The sequence below is a fragment of the Anabrus simplex genome, chromosome 1 (assembly GCF_040414725.1).
Source record: "Anabrus simplex isolate iqAnaSimp1 chromosome 1, ASM4041472v1, whole genome shotgun sequence".
NCBI classification, from domain to species: Eukaryota; Metazoa; Arthropoda; class Insecta; order Orthoptera; family Tettigoniidae; genus Anabrus; species Anabrus simplex.
Genome location: NC_090265.1, coordinates 878695727 through 878710881, shown reverse-complemented (window position 1 = coordinate 878710881; position 15155 = coordinate 878695727). Strand labels below are relative to the sequence as shown.

The 15155-nt window shown below is 37.5% G+C and overlaps 1 protein-coding gene across 2 annotated transcripts in view; it reads left to right on the top strand.

Moving 5' to 3' along the window:
* LOC136857675 (golgin subfamily A member 4) overlaps positions 1-15155 on the top strand; it is a 443088-nt gene that overhangs the window by 35318 nt on the left and 392615 nt on the right. For both annotated transcript variants that reach the window (XM_067136518.2, XM_067136517.2), the window contains exons 5-8: positions 1257-1431; positions 4656-4802; positions 8268-8435; positions 14713-15112. In XM_067136518.2, the coding sequence (XP_066992619.2) occupies positions 1257-1431; positions 4656-4802; positions 8268-8435; positions 14713-15112 (890 nt within the window). The remainder of the gene's footprint in view (positions 1-1256; positions 1432-4655; positions 4803-8267; positions 8436-14712; positions 15113-15155) is intronic.

Below are 15155 nucleotides of genomic sequence, written 5' to 3'. Positions count from 1 at the left end.
GTGGTCGACCGGAACCTTTACGACAAGTATGCCTGCTCTCATCTTCCCATGCAATCCAAAATCAGACCACTGTCACATCTGAATGCCCCACAGATCTGGATATTGCACGATTCGACCAGTCGGCCAAATGGAGACCCACAATGAAGCCCCTTGTAAACTCTTGTCAGGTGCTGATAATACTATCTCACACAAGTACGCGGCATTTCCGTGTCCTTCACAGTGATCACTCAACATCTGATGCTGATCATGCCCCTTATATACCCTACCAGGTTTGGTAATAACACCAATGCACTCTGATGACCATTCTACCTGTCACAGAGAATTGAAACTCCAATAATGTACATACCCACCGATGATGTGTACGTATACGAGGGTACGTTGACATCCGACCTTTTCTTCTGGGTGCTTCACTTTTTTTTGTCAGGCAGTGTATATTTTATGTATCACAATTATTTGAACTAGTTTCTGTACTTTTAATTTTTTAATTTAAATTCAAAATTTAGTTTGCGTAATTTTCTCTCCCTCTTCCATTTTGTGAGGAAGATTACTTATGTAAATATACTATTAATGGTATATTAGCTGCCTCTGTGGGTCCGTGGTAGAGTGTCGGCCTCCGGATCCCAAGATAGCGGGTTCAAACCCGGCAGAGGTAGTCGGATTTTTGAAGGGCGGAAAAAAGTCCATTCGACACTCCATGTCGTACGATGTCGGCATGTAAAAGATCTCTGGTGATACATTTGGTATTTACCCGACAAAATTAATTAAATCTCAGCCATAGACGCCCAAGAGAGATCCGGTTTACTCTAGGTCCGCTAGATGGCAGACAGAGTAAACCGGAACGTCGAAATTGACGAGCAGACAGCCAGATGGCGTCAAATCGAAATGTCTGCAAACGGTAGCTGAGGCCATACGATTATTATTATTATTATTATTAATGGTATATTAATTCCTTATGCTCTTCTTGTGACTTATCCTCTTAGGTGAGGAATTGTGTTCCTATGATTTAGTGGCATCTTATGACTATGGCTCTCCATTTCAGCCAATCTTCTGCTTCTCTAATATAAATCTTAGAGGTATTCTGGGGAGGCATTTAATCTGGTCCAACTACCTATTTGCTGTTCTACCTATGGTACACTTTTTTTTTTTGTCTACCTTTTCTTGAGCATCTAGTTTCTTGTTAGAAGACTAGTCCCATCACGACTCTTATTGAGGTATAAGTCTAGTTTTGTTTATTTACAGTTATTTTGTAATTTTAGAGCTGCAGCAGAGAAAACTTGCAGCATATGAGGAAGCTATGTTGCATATCGAAGCACATCTGGATGCTGTACATAGTCGCATTGTGGATAGAATAAAGGAGATCCAACAGACTGCCTCTCTTGCTGGACTTCAGACTCAGGTGGAGCAGTTAGCTGGAGAACGTGACAAGCACAGGTCAGTCATATATTCATGTTCTCTTTTATGTGTATGTCTGTTGTATTGTAATTTATTAATATATAATTAAAAACAAAAGTAGCTGAGCAACATGTTGATGGATGTAAGGGAAAATAATAAAAAATATACAACAATTAAATGATAAGATAATCCAGAAGCTATCAACTTGGTGCTCTATCATGCGGGCTGGAGTTATTCGCCAGCATGGGCCTGTACTTCAAAGGGCCTATGTGCAGCAAGAGTGGGGGATGAATCAAGTGGTAACAGTGAGTAGTCAACCACTAAATCAATATCATCATTTTAGTAGATATAATTAAATCAGATACATTTTATTATAAAGAAAAGTATATAAGAAAGTTTGCGACTGGAGTCATAATTCTTTATTCTTATTAAAATAGTTTGCTGGGCTGAGTAGCTCAGATAGTAAAGCACTGGCCTTTTGAGCCCAACTTGGCATGATCAATCCTGGCTCAGTTCGGTGGTATTTGAGGGTGCTCAAATACATCAGCCTTGTGTTGGTAGATTTAATAACACATTTAAAAACTCCTGCGGGTCAAAATTCCTGCACTTTGATGTCTCCGAAAACCATAACAGTATTTATTGGGAGATAACATAGTTGTTATTTAAAATAGTTTGAAAGCAAATGTTTTATTTTCAAGTAATCGTGAACATGAAAATGCTGATCTTTTCTGCAGAAAATCAAACCCAAAACAATGTTATTCTTGTATTTAATATGTGTATGATAATAAATTACATTAATGATACTTTACCGGGCGAGTTGGCCGTGAGCGTAGAGGCGTGCGGCTGTGAGCTTGCATCCGGGAGATAGTAGGTTTGAATTCCACTATCGGCAGCCCTGAAAATTGTTTTCCGTGGTTTCCCATTTTCACACCAGGCAAATGCTGGGGCTGTACCTTAATTAAGGCCACGGCCGCTTCCTTCCAACTTCTAGGCCTTCCCCATCCCATCGTCGCCATAAGATCTATCTGTGTCGGTGCGACGTAAAGCCCCTAGCAAAAAAAAATAAAAATAAAAATAAAAATTAAAAAAATTATACTTTGGGAACAAGAACTCTGAAGGTACAAGCCCCTCGGATTCCTACGTGAGGAACGGTCTCATTTTAAAGAACACCTATTTCACCAACAACTTAGCCACAGAACTAAAAGATACTGTTGGGATGGAGAGCATAAATCCCTCGTGGACTGCATAACATTAGATGTAGAGGCAGGATGTCTTATTTCAGATTTTAAAAGTGTTGCCAGATGAATACTTGGATGGTGATCTAAGGCTACTGTTTGCTACCATCAGGGGCATTAAAAATGAAAAAAAAGTGAGTGATAAACTTAGGCCAAAGATAAAGGTTTGTGAACTAGGAAATTCTGAAAAGAGGATATAATTCCAGCAGAAAATCTATAACCAAATCTCCAAAAGCAAAATAGGAAAAGCTTAAGAAGGATGGGACAACTTTCAAGAAAGTTCTGGTGAGTTTAGTCACTAATGTTGTAGGTGAAAGTCAAAGGCAGAAGGAGCCCCATGGGTGGAATAAAACTGTCTAAAAAGCTATCAAAAATTGAAATATGGCACGAAAAGAAAGAGTCAAAGTGGCAATGGAAATAATCAAGATAACATCAGAAAACGCAGTTAAATACACTATTCGGCCAAAAGTCTCCAAACACCCCTTCCTCTTCATTCCAAAATTGTCGGCCATATAACTAATAACATATTGGGCCTCCTTTTGCTACTGTTACAGTGTTTAATCTTCACGGAAGGCTTTCCACTAAGTTCTGATCCTCTGAAGGTGGAATTTGTTTCCATTTTCCCTGAAGCATGGTGAATATTCATTGCCGGGTTGTTGAGCAAATTGATCTGGCATGCAACCGACTCTCTAGTTCATTCCATAGATGTTGGATGTTCAGATCAGGTCTTTGAGTAGGCTAGTCCAGCAAATCCACCTGATTTTTTTTGAACCACGATGCTGTGTTCTTTGCTTGGAGCATTACCATGCTGATACAGAAAAGGTCCGATTTGAAACTGTTGCTACAGTGCTGCAGAAAATCAAACCCAAAAGTATGTTATTCTTGTATTTAATATGTGTATGATAATAAATTAAATTAATGATACATCGGTTTAGGGAACAAGAACTCTGAAGGTACGAGCCCCTCAGATTCCTACACGAGGAACATTCTCATTATAAAGAACACCTATTTCACCTACAACTTAGCCACAGAAGTAACAGATACAGTTGGGATGGAGAGCATAAATCCCATAAATGCCATCGACCAGAACTAATTGTCCGAGCCCAAACCAGGAATATCAGCCCCAACCATCACACTACACCCATTGAACTTCACAATCACCACTACACATTAGGTAATACCGTATGCTAGGCATCCATCAGGTCTACCAACATCCATCTGAGTGCCATAGCCTATACCGTGAGTCATCACTCCATAAAACTTTCTGCTGCTCCTCAGACCAATGATAGCGTTGTGTGCACTACTCTAGGTGCCGTCATTCATTCAAGTGATAAGTGGCTTCTTGGCAGGAGCACAACCTCAGAAACCAAGCTCTGTTGCCTCATGATGGATCATTCTGTCACTGACATGCAACAGAAATCCTCTGCAGTAGTTGACTAAGATGTCTGATGATTGGTTCATACAGTACACTTTAGAAGTTTGACAGTCCCTATAAGTTCATTTCTTTGGCCTACGTAAATTTGAAATAATTGATTATAAAATTTAATTCGATAAACTGACTCTCTCGCCGTAATCATCAACGCACAAATTCAAAATCTTAATAAAATGAGTCCATAAGATAAAACATCACTCCCAAAACAATAACTTAAATTACCAAAATCACCTGATAAAATGCAACCTATAAAAAACATAAATGCTATAAAATATATTAAAGTTGTGATGATGGAGTTCAGTGTCCTTCCTGTTTCCACAGTAACTTCACTAACAGTGGACCTGGGCACATGTAACTCCTGTGAAATCTCCCTGACAGAATGCCCAAACATGTGGGCACCTCATAATCATACCGCAGTCGAACTCTGTCCTTTGTAATATAATATTTCTTGTCTTACTTTTACTCTTTAACATATGTTAGTCCAATATCAACTTAGCTAATGAACTTATGTAATTCATCTGTGTATTTACTAGCCAAGAAATCTCTTTGGTAATATGAGCAAGTGACATTTAATTTATTAGAATACCTTTCCTTAGGTTGGCTGTGAAGCTATTGTCCAGTGACCACACTACTGAAGTGGAGAAAATGAAGGAACTTGTTAAAGAGCTGGAGAGAAAACATGCCAAAGAAATGGAAGAACTTCGACAGTATTTTGAACAGAAGGTAGCAGAAGTCGAGAAACAGTAAGTACAGTATTACCCCTTTTTTACACTTCTTTTTAAGGGACCCAAAGAATATGGTGTAAACAGGGAAAAAGTGTAAATCATGGGAAACAACTTAAAATAATGTAAAGATGCTCTGAAAAAGAAGAGGGAAATGTAACACAAATGCAGATTGTTAATTTATATAGTATTTCAATCTTATTACTTACCCCAAATTAAGTCTAATATAAATTAACTGTTGATACTGTACCGTGTTGGCGGGGTAAATAAGTAAATAAATGAGTACAGAACCTGATAGCGTCCTATTTCTAAGATTTATTTACTAAGCACTACAATTACACATTTACGCACACACACACGATTGCCGAGCTTACAAGTTACACAAGTACACTTACATGGTTCGCGCTCTCTCTCTCTCTCTCTCCCTCTCTTAGTTTCTCATGTTCTATCTACAATGACACACACACACACACACACACAGAGTCATCGATTATTTACACTACACTCACTCAGCCACTCAGTCACACTCGTTATCGCTGTCACAGTCCACAGCCTACATGTCATTCTCGCAGGTCGGGATAGTATCCGCTGCACTCAGTTCGTCGAACCCCGTTCGCAGTCTGCAAACGTTGGCACCCAGTGTTTCCTTCATGCTGTTCCAGAACATCCAAGGTTCTTCTCCAGCAGCCGGCCTCAAGGGACTCACACACACGACATCAGGGAAACAGGAACGAGTCCTTGGCTCCAACAGTCAGATACTCCGTCAGGCTGACATCTCAGCCCAGGCTATCACTGACTGCGCTCTTCACGAACTCAATCTCGCTCTCACTCACTCTCACTAACTGCAGGCAGGTCGTTCCTCTCTTATATACATGTGCTGGCCCTTCTAGAATAGTCTGGATGCTCGATGGATCCAGGAACCTCGCAAAATGGAAGACTCCAGATTTATCTTCCAGGCATGTCCATAGTCTTTTGCTACGGGACCGCGGGTGGAAGCGAGTGGGGCTGGCCTAGCACTTACATGCTGGTAGTGATTGGCGCGGTTGAAGCGTAAGGGGGTGGGCCGAATACAGTGGCGAGCCGGGCCCGTAGCAAGTTGGCATAGCGGAAGCTATAACCATTACAATACTACACAGCCCTTGTAATTCTGCCCACCACTGACCAGGAGAAGGGTATTAGTAGGTAGTTAAAATATTGTGTGATATATTATTTTAATCTGGTTATCTCTCTTAGAATAGTTACAGAATTATTTCAAATGCAATAAATTTTCTTTCTCTGGATGGAACATTTTAATTACGGTTATCCTGCTTATTTACAACATTTAAAAAAAATGCTTATTTCAAATGGAAGACCACACAATCACTGCTTCCTACCAAAGTAGTCCAGAATCAATCTCAGTTTACACTTATTTCTGACGTCCTCTGTTTGTTCATACAGGTTATGAAAATTATTTTCACCCCCTCTACATATGACAGATATCTACATAAAAAGTCCACTGCTGCACTTGCCTCAGCACTGGTAGGCATCACTTCACTATGCTCATCTTCATTGCCACTGATGGGGGACTCGGCTGAAGTTCATTCCACAACCAACTCCTACACGCGCTTCTTTCCTTTGCAGTCATCACAGCATCATCCACTCAAAGAAAGTGTTGAATAGTGCAGTTTGACCGCAACATTCTCGATACATCAGGGAGCTTGCCTTCTTCTTCTACTTCTTCTTCCTCCACTGCCAGCTGAGACTTGGGATGATTCTTAAAGAATCTACTTTCAAGAAATAATTTGAGATATTACTCTGCTTCAAAGCCTTTTAAATCTTCACAATAAAGTTAAATGCATCTAGGATTAACACTTTAAAATGATGGATTCTTTCCAGCATAAATAAGAAATAAAATTCTCTGTACCAGGCTCTTCCTATAAAATGACTTAAAGGAATGTATAATTGCTAAATTAATAGGCTGCAGCTTGATTGTTTAGTTACCAAGCACAAATTCTAACTGCACGTTTCTCAAACATCCATGGGATGTGCAGGTCTATGGTTGATGATTATCTTTCTATATTGCACACCCATTTTTGCATCCAGAGCAGCCAACTTTTGTAAAAAAAAAAAAAATCTGAGGCCATCCAAGTTTTACAGTTGGCATCATAGGCAGTTGGTAATGATCGCACATGCTTGAAGCAACAAGGTTTTTTAGAGTTTCCTATCACAAAGCGTTGGAACTTCTCAGAGCCATCAGCATTGGCTCCCACCGGCATGGTAAGCCCCATTTTGCTGTGTTTCCCACCGTAGCATTTATCTCCTTTGAATGCCAAAGTCTTGCTGGTCAACACACTAAAAATCAGTCCAGTTTCGTCTAAGTTAAAAAGGTTCCTGGGCTCATATTTGTTGGTTAGCTTCGCAGTCATCCATTGATCCACTCTCCCACAATTTTGTCACTAACTGCATTTGATTCCCTCACAAACAACCAAGAATGTTCACCTGTTTATGTCCATTTTCCCTTAAGTGGGGAGGTACACCTTTACAAGTATAAAAATCTACAATATTTAACCTTTTCTCAGTAACACTATGTTCTGTTGAAATGAAATTTCACACACTCATAGTACCGTCCCTCTTCTTTAGTATTCCGTTTAAACATTTGTAATTAACTGTCCCATGTTAATAAAAATTAATTTTCAGAATTTTGGACTAATTTATGCATTCATTACACTTTTCCTTGATAATTTCTACAAATTTTCATATTCCTGGAATATTATTGTTTTAGAATGTTTACAGTGCTTGTGTTAACAATGTGAACTAAAGATCTTGTGGTTATCCTTTGTAATAATATTTTTTTCTCCCTTTTTTAAAGGAGTAGTTTAATTTTTGGCATTTTCTTAAAGTATTTTCTCTCCAAAAAATACCAAAAACAAAAGTTACTGCAATGGTTCTAGTTCACATTGTTAAGAAGCAAAAACTACATATGCATACAAAATTTCATCAAGATACCTAAAAAAATGTTTGAGTTATGAAGGAAAACAAAAGTAAAAATTAAAGTTTCGGAGAATGAGGTTTAAACTTACCAATGGGAGGAAAAGGCATCAAAACTCTCAATCCCCTCTTGTTGACATTGTCTTCCTTCCCCCTCTAACCTAAGCCATTTCCTGCATTTTCTGGCCTCTTTTATAGATTCTAGTGCCCTTTGAATTGCAGAAAGCACTCGAGTTCTATCCTCTTCATGTACCATCTGTGTACAGTAATCACCAAAGCCAAGTTCCAATTCTTCCACTCCCCTTTAAAACTCCATATGAACTCAATTCGTTTTGTCATATGACTATTACACTCTCCTGGAAATTCCACTGTTTGGGTATTTGGAAATTGCCCCTAAATTTCTTCAACTCATTAATGGTACACATTGTTTTCTTACTTGATCGAGTTAATATGTTAATTTATTCTTGTAAGAACATATTTCATATTAAATTATTGTAGAAAACAAGTATTTTCTTACAGTTATTCTGAAGAAATTGTCAGCCAACATAGTCGACGACTTTCTAGCAGCAGCTGTGGTTCTGACAATGAACTTGGAGCAGATATATATTATGGCAGTGGTGACATCGGACCTCGTATCTCAACTATCACACACATCTGTGATTCATATACTGTTGAGCCAAGCTACAAGTGAGTTTATATGCTTCTTTATATTTATTAACTGGTTTTAAAGCTCTGAATTTTTAAAATAACCTGGGAGTAGAGAAATTTCAGATTGAAAGAAATGTAGGGGGGAGAAAAGGGAAGTACATACTAAACTAAGGTCATAAAGAAAATACTGTAGAATTGAACTTCACAAATGAAAACATTTTTTTGATGGGACCTCATCAGTGTGATGAGGGACAGTATAGACATTACTTCTGTCAAAAGTTTATCATTGTCACTGATGGAAATGCTCCACACACCCATTCATATGTGAGAGAGGGGTGGTTTTTCTTTTTTCAACTTAGGTTTCCTTTCTGTGTAATTCATTCTGTATATTGATTAAGTAAAAAGTAAGTACTGTAGTTATCATTGTAATAATATTGACCTCGCACCATCTTCCCTCACTTTCTCCTCACTGTGCTGTTCTCTGCCTGGCATGCTGATGACCATTGATTTTACATGGCTGCCAATGTAACATATATAGTGGACGAACGTTACTGTGAGTCATTATACCCCGTATTGTATGCCCCTTCAGTGACTTCTGATGATTGCTGTTCGTGACTGGTTAGATTCTGGTTTACCGAAAGTACTGTTAATGGTAGGGTTGGGTAGGAGTTTAGTTAGGTCCTGCAGTGACATTAATGCTTATTATTAGAGTCCAGATGTTTAGGCACTCAAAGTTGTCAAAATAGCAAGAAAAAGGCAGGGAAAATATGTAAAATAGGCACTTCAGACTTTAAACAAGGTCAGTTTACAAACAGTATCAATATTTATAATATATAAAGTAAAATTTATATTTACAGAGCCTCTGTCAACTGAAATTCTGTTTAACCGAAACATGTAACTGTAATTTTATAGAGAAATGTAAACATTCTATTGCGTTTATGCAACACAGAATGTGTGTATAATGTATGGTACACTCATAACTTTTTTATTAGAAAACTTTATGGGCATAATATAAGGGGGGGAAGTGGAAAGAATTCTGAAGGAAAGTAATTGTCGCTAAGAATGCATGTGAGGTCATCGTGCCAAAGGTGGGAACGGATTTAACATTTTAGAGATTGTCTTTTTTTGTTGTTGTTCTTTTTTACAAGTTACTTTTCGTCACATCAACACAGATAGGTCTTACAGTGACAATGGCTAGGAAAGGGCTAGGAGTGGGAACGAAATTGCCGAGGCCTTAATTAAGGTACAGCCCCAGAATTTGCTTGGTGTGAAAATGGGAACCCACCTTTTAAGGCCACAGCTGCTTCCCTCCCACTCCTGGGCCTTTTCCATCCTATCGTCACCATAAGACCTATATGTGTCGGTATAATGTAAAACAAATTGTATGATATCTTCTTTGAAACAAACAGATTTCTTGCTATTAAACTCGTGTGTGCTAATTAGGTATTGATTTTTCCCTCTTTGTGTCTCCTGATTGGCTATATTTTGTTGATTTTTCCAACGGTCATTAAAGTATGGGTGTGTGTGAGGGAGTGTAGAAATTTTTCAGTGTGATTTTTGCCTAAATTTTAGTTTTTGTAAAAGTTTGTTGCTTTATGTTCTCTCTGCTTCATCTTTGTTTTTTTGCTTTCTGTTGATTTCAGTCATTTCTTTATTGCACGTCTGTCTTTTACTTCATTGTACGAAAGTATCTGCATGTGGATGGAAGGCATGTAGCTATCTCTGAGGGAAGGGATGCGTCCACCAGTCTGTTTGTGCAACTTGACGATTCTGAAATCCATCTCAGAACATTGAAAAGTAGTGAAAATCTGTGAGAACCAGTATTAAGAAAGAGGGACAGGGCATAGGAGAGGGATAGTGATTATTTGTACTTTTTGACTTTCTGTATATCCAGAGTCACTGCAATTCTGGATTCAAAACATCTGGGGAAACTATACCAAGTTTTCTTTGTATGAGGAGGTGGGATTCGATCTGAGGACTACCTTTAGAATGGCAATAAGGTGTGCAGTTTTGGCAAGTGAGGTAGCAAGTAGAAGCTGAGAGCAAGCAGTGAGGTGAATGTGAAGTTGGGAGTTACTGCTATCTGAAATCCTCATACCTGTGGCTCATGCTGGGAGTATCGCTGCATGTTGGCAGCCTTGCCTCAGGATTCCTTGGTGGAGGAGTGGATCAGCACATAATTTCAATGTCGTTTTTGTGCCAATTACCATTATCAGTTTTTATAGCTCTCATGAAAATTAAACCTAGCCTCTAAGTTGTATATAATTTTGAACAAAAGCTTTCATGTACCTCATTGAAATATAAAAATTAATTTTTCCTTTGTGTTGATTTGAATTATTCGCTTGAAGAACTGGAAACCTTTCTTAGATATTTTATTAAGTATTTGCAGAGGGTTATGCAAGTTGCTGGACATTTTGGAACTTTATATCTATTCAATTAACTGTCTAAAACTCTATCTCCAACATTTACAACTTTCAAAAGGTCAGCAAAACTTTGCTGGACATTTGTTTTTTTGTACAATAATTTGCTTTTTTGAGTAGCACACATAATCTTCATTTCCGAAAAGCTTGAATAAGAATTTTGCTCTTAAAATTCAAGAAATGCTGTAATTGTTACTCTGTAGAATTACTTTCTATACTCACTGCCAAAGTATACTAAATAATATCACAGTTTAGGATCCCATGTTTTTTTCTGTGGTTTCCCATTTTCACACCAGGCAAATGCTGGGGCTGTACCTTAATTAAGGCCACGGTCGCTTCCTTCCAACTCCTAGGCCTTTCCTATCCCATCGTCGCCATAAGACCTATCTTTGTCAGTGCAACGTAAAGCCCCTAGCAAAAAAAAAGATCCCATGTTTTCATAAGTTAATTTTGATTTTGATAATATTCATCACACCACAGTTATATTTTTTCAATTTACGTACACTCTTACTTTCTTACAGAATTTTTAAGAATAAACATTTGGAAGTTAGTCTTATGTTAAAGTTTCAAGTTAGTGGTGTATTGTGAATGAGAACAATTTAAAATTATTGACAAACCCTCTATGATAGGTAGTTGGGTAAAGATATATTTCAGGCAATGATAACATTTGGCAGATATCTTCAGTGTGGTTTTCCCTCCAATTTTCTTCTCCCACTAGAGGCAAAGGCATGGATAATATTTTATGTCAATCAACTTCCATAGTCTTGTTACAAGTTTTATTGACACTCATCATGAAAACAGATGTTATCATACTTCACATACAAGCAGTTTATCTATGTTGTTGAAAAGGAGCAACAAGCAATTACTGACGGGTAGACTTTGGAATCTGTTGATTGTAGTTTCTTATTTTAGGACCACTTTTCAGACATAATAAGGGCTGTACTGGTATAAGCTGTCAAGCTATAGCATGTACCTCAAGGAAAGGTTCTATTTATAACCACCTCTATTTTTAGAGTATGGCTTTGTTGCTGGAAGAATCGTGCAGTGTATTTGTCATTTGAGTATTGTGCTTATTCCAGCTGGAATCCTTCAGAGACACTGTGTTTATTTGTACCATGTGCTTCTGTCAAAAATTATCTTTCAGCATGTCTGTAAGTGTGCAATTTTCATAGAGTAAATTAATTATACACAGTAGGTTTGTAGTGAGACACACTGTGTCTGTGTGTGAAGGTGCCAGTAGTAGTCAGAATGGATAAAATGCCTGTAGAAGACTAAGAAATACTGTAAAGTCCACTGCAAGGCACTACATATTCATGCCCAGATTTGTTATAAATTGTTAACTTATTAACAATCTGTACTCTATACATCAGAAGCCAAAACAAAATTTATGGTCATCTACAGGTTGTACATAACCTTTCGTATATGTAGACTTGCCATTGTTTATCTAGTCTTGAGATCAGATGTTGAATCAGTATTATTATTTTATATTTTTCCCCCCAATTTAGCTTCAACTAGTTGTTCCATTTCTCTGTAAATGGTTTATGTTGGTCTTGCCTTCCTTAGGATCTTTTTTAAAGCAACCTGACAGATAGTGTTCCTTGACATACAGATACCAAAGTAATGGTGCACACACTTGCCTACATCTGCTTTCTTAGGTTTAGTGATAATTCTTTTCTAAATCAGATGGTACTTTTAACCTCTACATTGGATCTCCCTAAACATTGATGGCCTCTTGTCTTTCATTACATTATCATCTACTTCTTCACCTTGTCAAAGTTGCTGAATATGTTCTTATCATCATCATCATCATCATCATCATCATATTATTCTTCTTCCTCCTCCTCCTAGAAGTGGTCTTCCCCATCTCTTTTCCTAATATTCATGCACCTATTTCACTTTTCTGATGAAGTTTCTTCGATTTTGCTATATGCAGCATATACCTTTCCTAGAACCATGCAATCATCAATGACCGTGCAGTTTTTCTTCTGCCATTCTTCCATGACCATCTAAAATGGAGTTTAATGATTCGAAGAGCGGACGCTGCAGTTGCAGGGCAATGCTAGGTAGGAGGAGGAGAAGGAGACGATTCTTCCTCAGCTCCCTTGCACTTGATTTACATTTTTGGTTATGTAGTGCATACCTATTTATGAAACGTCACTGTAATATTTCTCTCAAATGGAACATAATTCCTTTTCCACAAAGTGAAAAATCTGCGGTAAATTAAGAAATACCGTCGTTACTAGATAACTATCTTGAGAAATATTTATACGTACTGACGGGTTGTAGACAGGACTCCCTTATGTTGTATTCCGCTGCTCGTGTCATCTTTTGTTTTTTTCTTGAGGTCCAGGGCTAGCACCGACGAATAGGAGTGCTATGTCTGTGAATTCCCATTATCTTTGTCCATATGACTAGTGCAGGAAGTTCAAACAGCAAAATAGCATGATCCCTGGACCAATAAATATACCATTTAATGAGTGATTTAGGGCAAAAAACGAATGTGCAACATGAAGAAAATGACACCTAATTAATGTCAACAACTTCAGTGAGCAAAGACATCACACATGAAAGTGTTAGACAAACAAAACACATACGGAAGCGCTGCGATGTAGCAGAAAAAAAATAGTTGTAAGGTAGTAAAGTATGTATCCATATCATTCTCTGCAAATAAAATATTTCGTACTATTTCTTAATTTACCGCAGATTTTTGACTTTATTTGTGTAAAAGCAATTATTATGTTCTATTTGGGACAAATATTAGAGTGAGATTTCGTAGATAGGAATGCGCTATGTAACCTACATTTTTTATTTACCTATAATCTTTTTACACTGTATTCATTTTTCACCATTCATTAGTCAGGTTTAGTACATTTCGAGTTATGTACTGATTCTTACTTGATCGTACCTTCCTTATGATCTTTTTCAAGTAGCCTTACTGATCATGTTCTTTGGGACTCTCCCTTTTTATTTTACTATGTTTCTTTTTGGTTAGTCCTTGTTCATTATACAGTACTTCAGTGAAATGTTCTCTCACTTCCTCTTTTCTTCATCTTATGTACATCCCATCTCTTTGATTTCATTCTCTTCAGTTTTTTAACCAAGTTGTTATCGGAGCCTACACCTGCTTCTATCATCAATCGAATTGTAATTTCCAAATTGGAAAATTGCCTCAATGGCCTGATGTTCATATTATGATGGGTTAAAAAATTCAATATAATTTGAGGGTAAGAGTAATTGGTTTTCGTTGGTACCCATTACTCATGGTAATTCAGCCATAGTCCACACTTTCATTTTATACCTTTGCACCTTTGTACTTCCAGATTCATTAATACAAGAATATATCAAGTTCTTGGCTATAGTGTGTTTCTTACCACTTCTAGTAATATGAATACCAATGCAACAGGAGACTTCAGATGCATTTTCATTAATTTTGTTAAGTGGCAGCAAGTAGGATGAGTTTTTTTGCTTAGCATTCAAAAAAAAAAAAAAGTCCTTGTTGTTTGTAAATGTTGCAAGATCCACAAAGGTTTTGTGATATTATTAGATAACACTTCACCACAACTATACATGAGGGCTTAGGTAGATGTTGAAAGTTATCAGGCAGAACAAATGTCACAGAAAACATTCAATGTCTTAATGCAGAACAATGGAGAGGCACAGCCTTCAGTTCTTCGAACAAGTAAGAAAAGAAAATACTCTGATGAATACCTGGTCCATATTATAAAATTAACATTAGAATTGAAACGGCCATTGCTAGTGTAGTGTAGTTGTGTTTTGAATGTTGTTTTCTGTTATCTTGTGGACAAAGACTTATCACATGCATTAAATACGTTAATGTTTCCCATTATTTGTGATTTGAGTTTTATATAAATTAACCTCCCGTTTTATTTTTGCAGAGACTTGGAAGATCATTACAGGGCAGATTTCGAGAAACGTTTGATGGAGTACCGTGATCAGCTGGAGAGTGCAAAACAAGAACTGGAAAAGAAATATGAAGGTGAATTATTGGCTGTTCGTAATGAGTATGAATCAAAAATGGAAAGGCTTGTGAAAGAGCTGAGTAGTAATCACTTGGCAGAAATACAGAATATTGAGGCAAAACATATCAAGGAAGTTGAGAATATGAAGGCTAAATGGAGAGATGAATTGGCAAGTCTTGGTGTCCAAAATGGAGAACATTCACTACTGAAGAAAATTCCTCCTAGCAGACTAGTTAGTGAACAAAACGCCAAAATAGAAGGAAAGCCTGAAGTATTTGAAGAAGAACTGGTATGGACAATAGATGCAAAGCAGAAGGTTAGTGATTTTAGGTTTATCTGACCCATAATCATAATTTTAG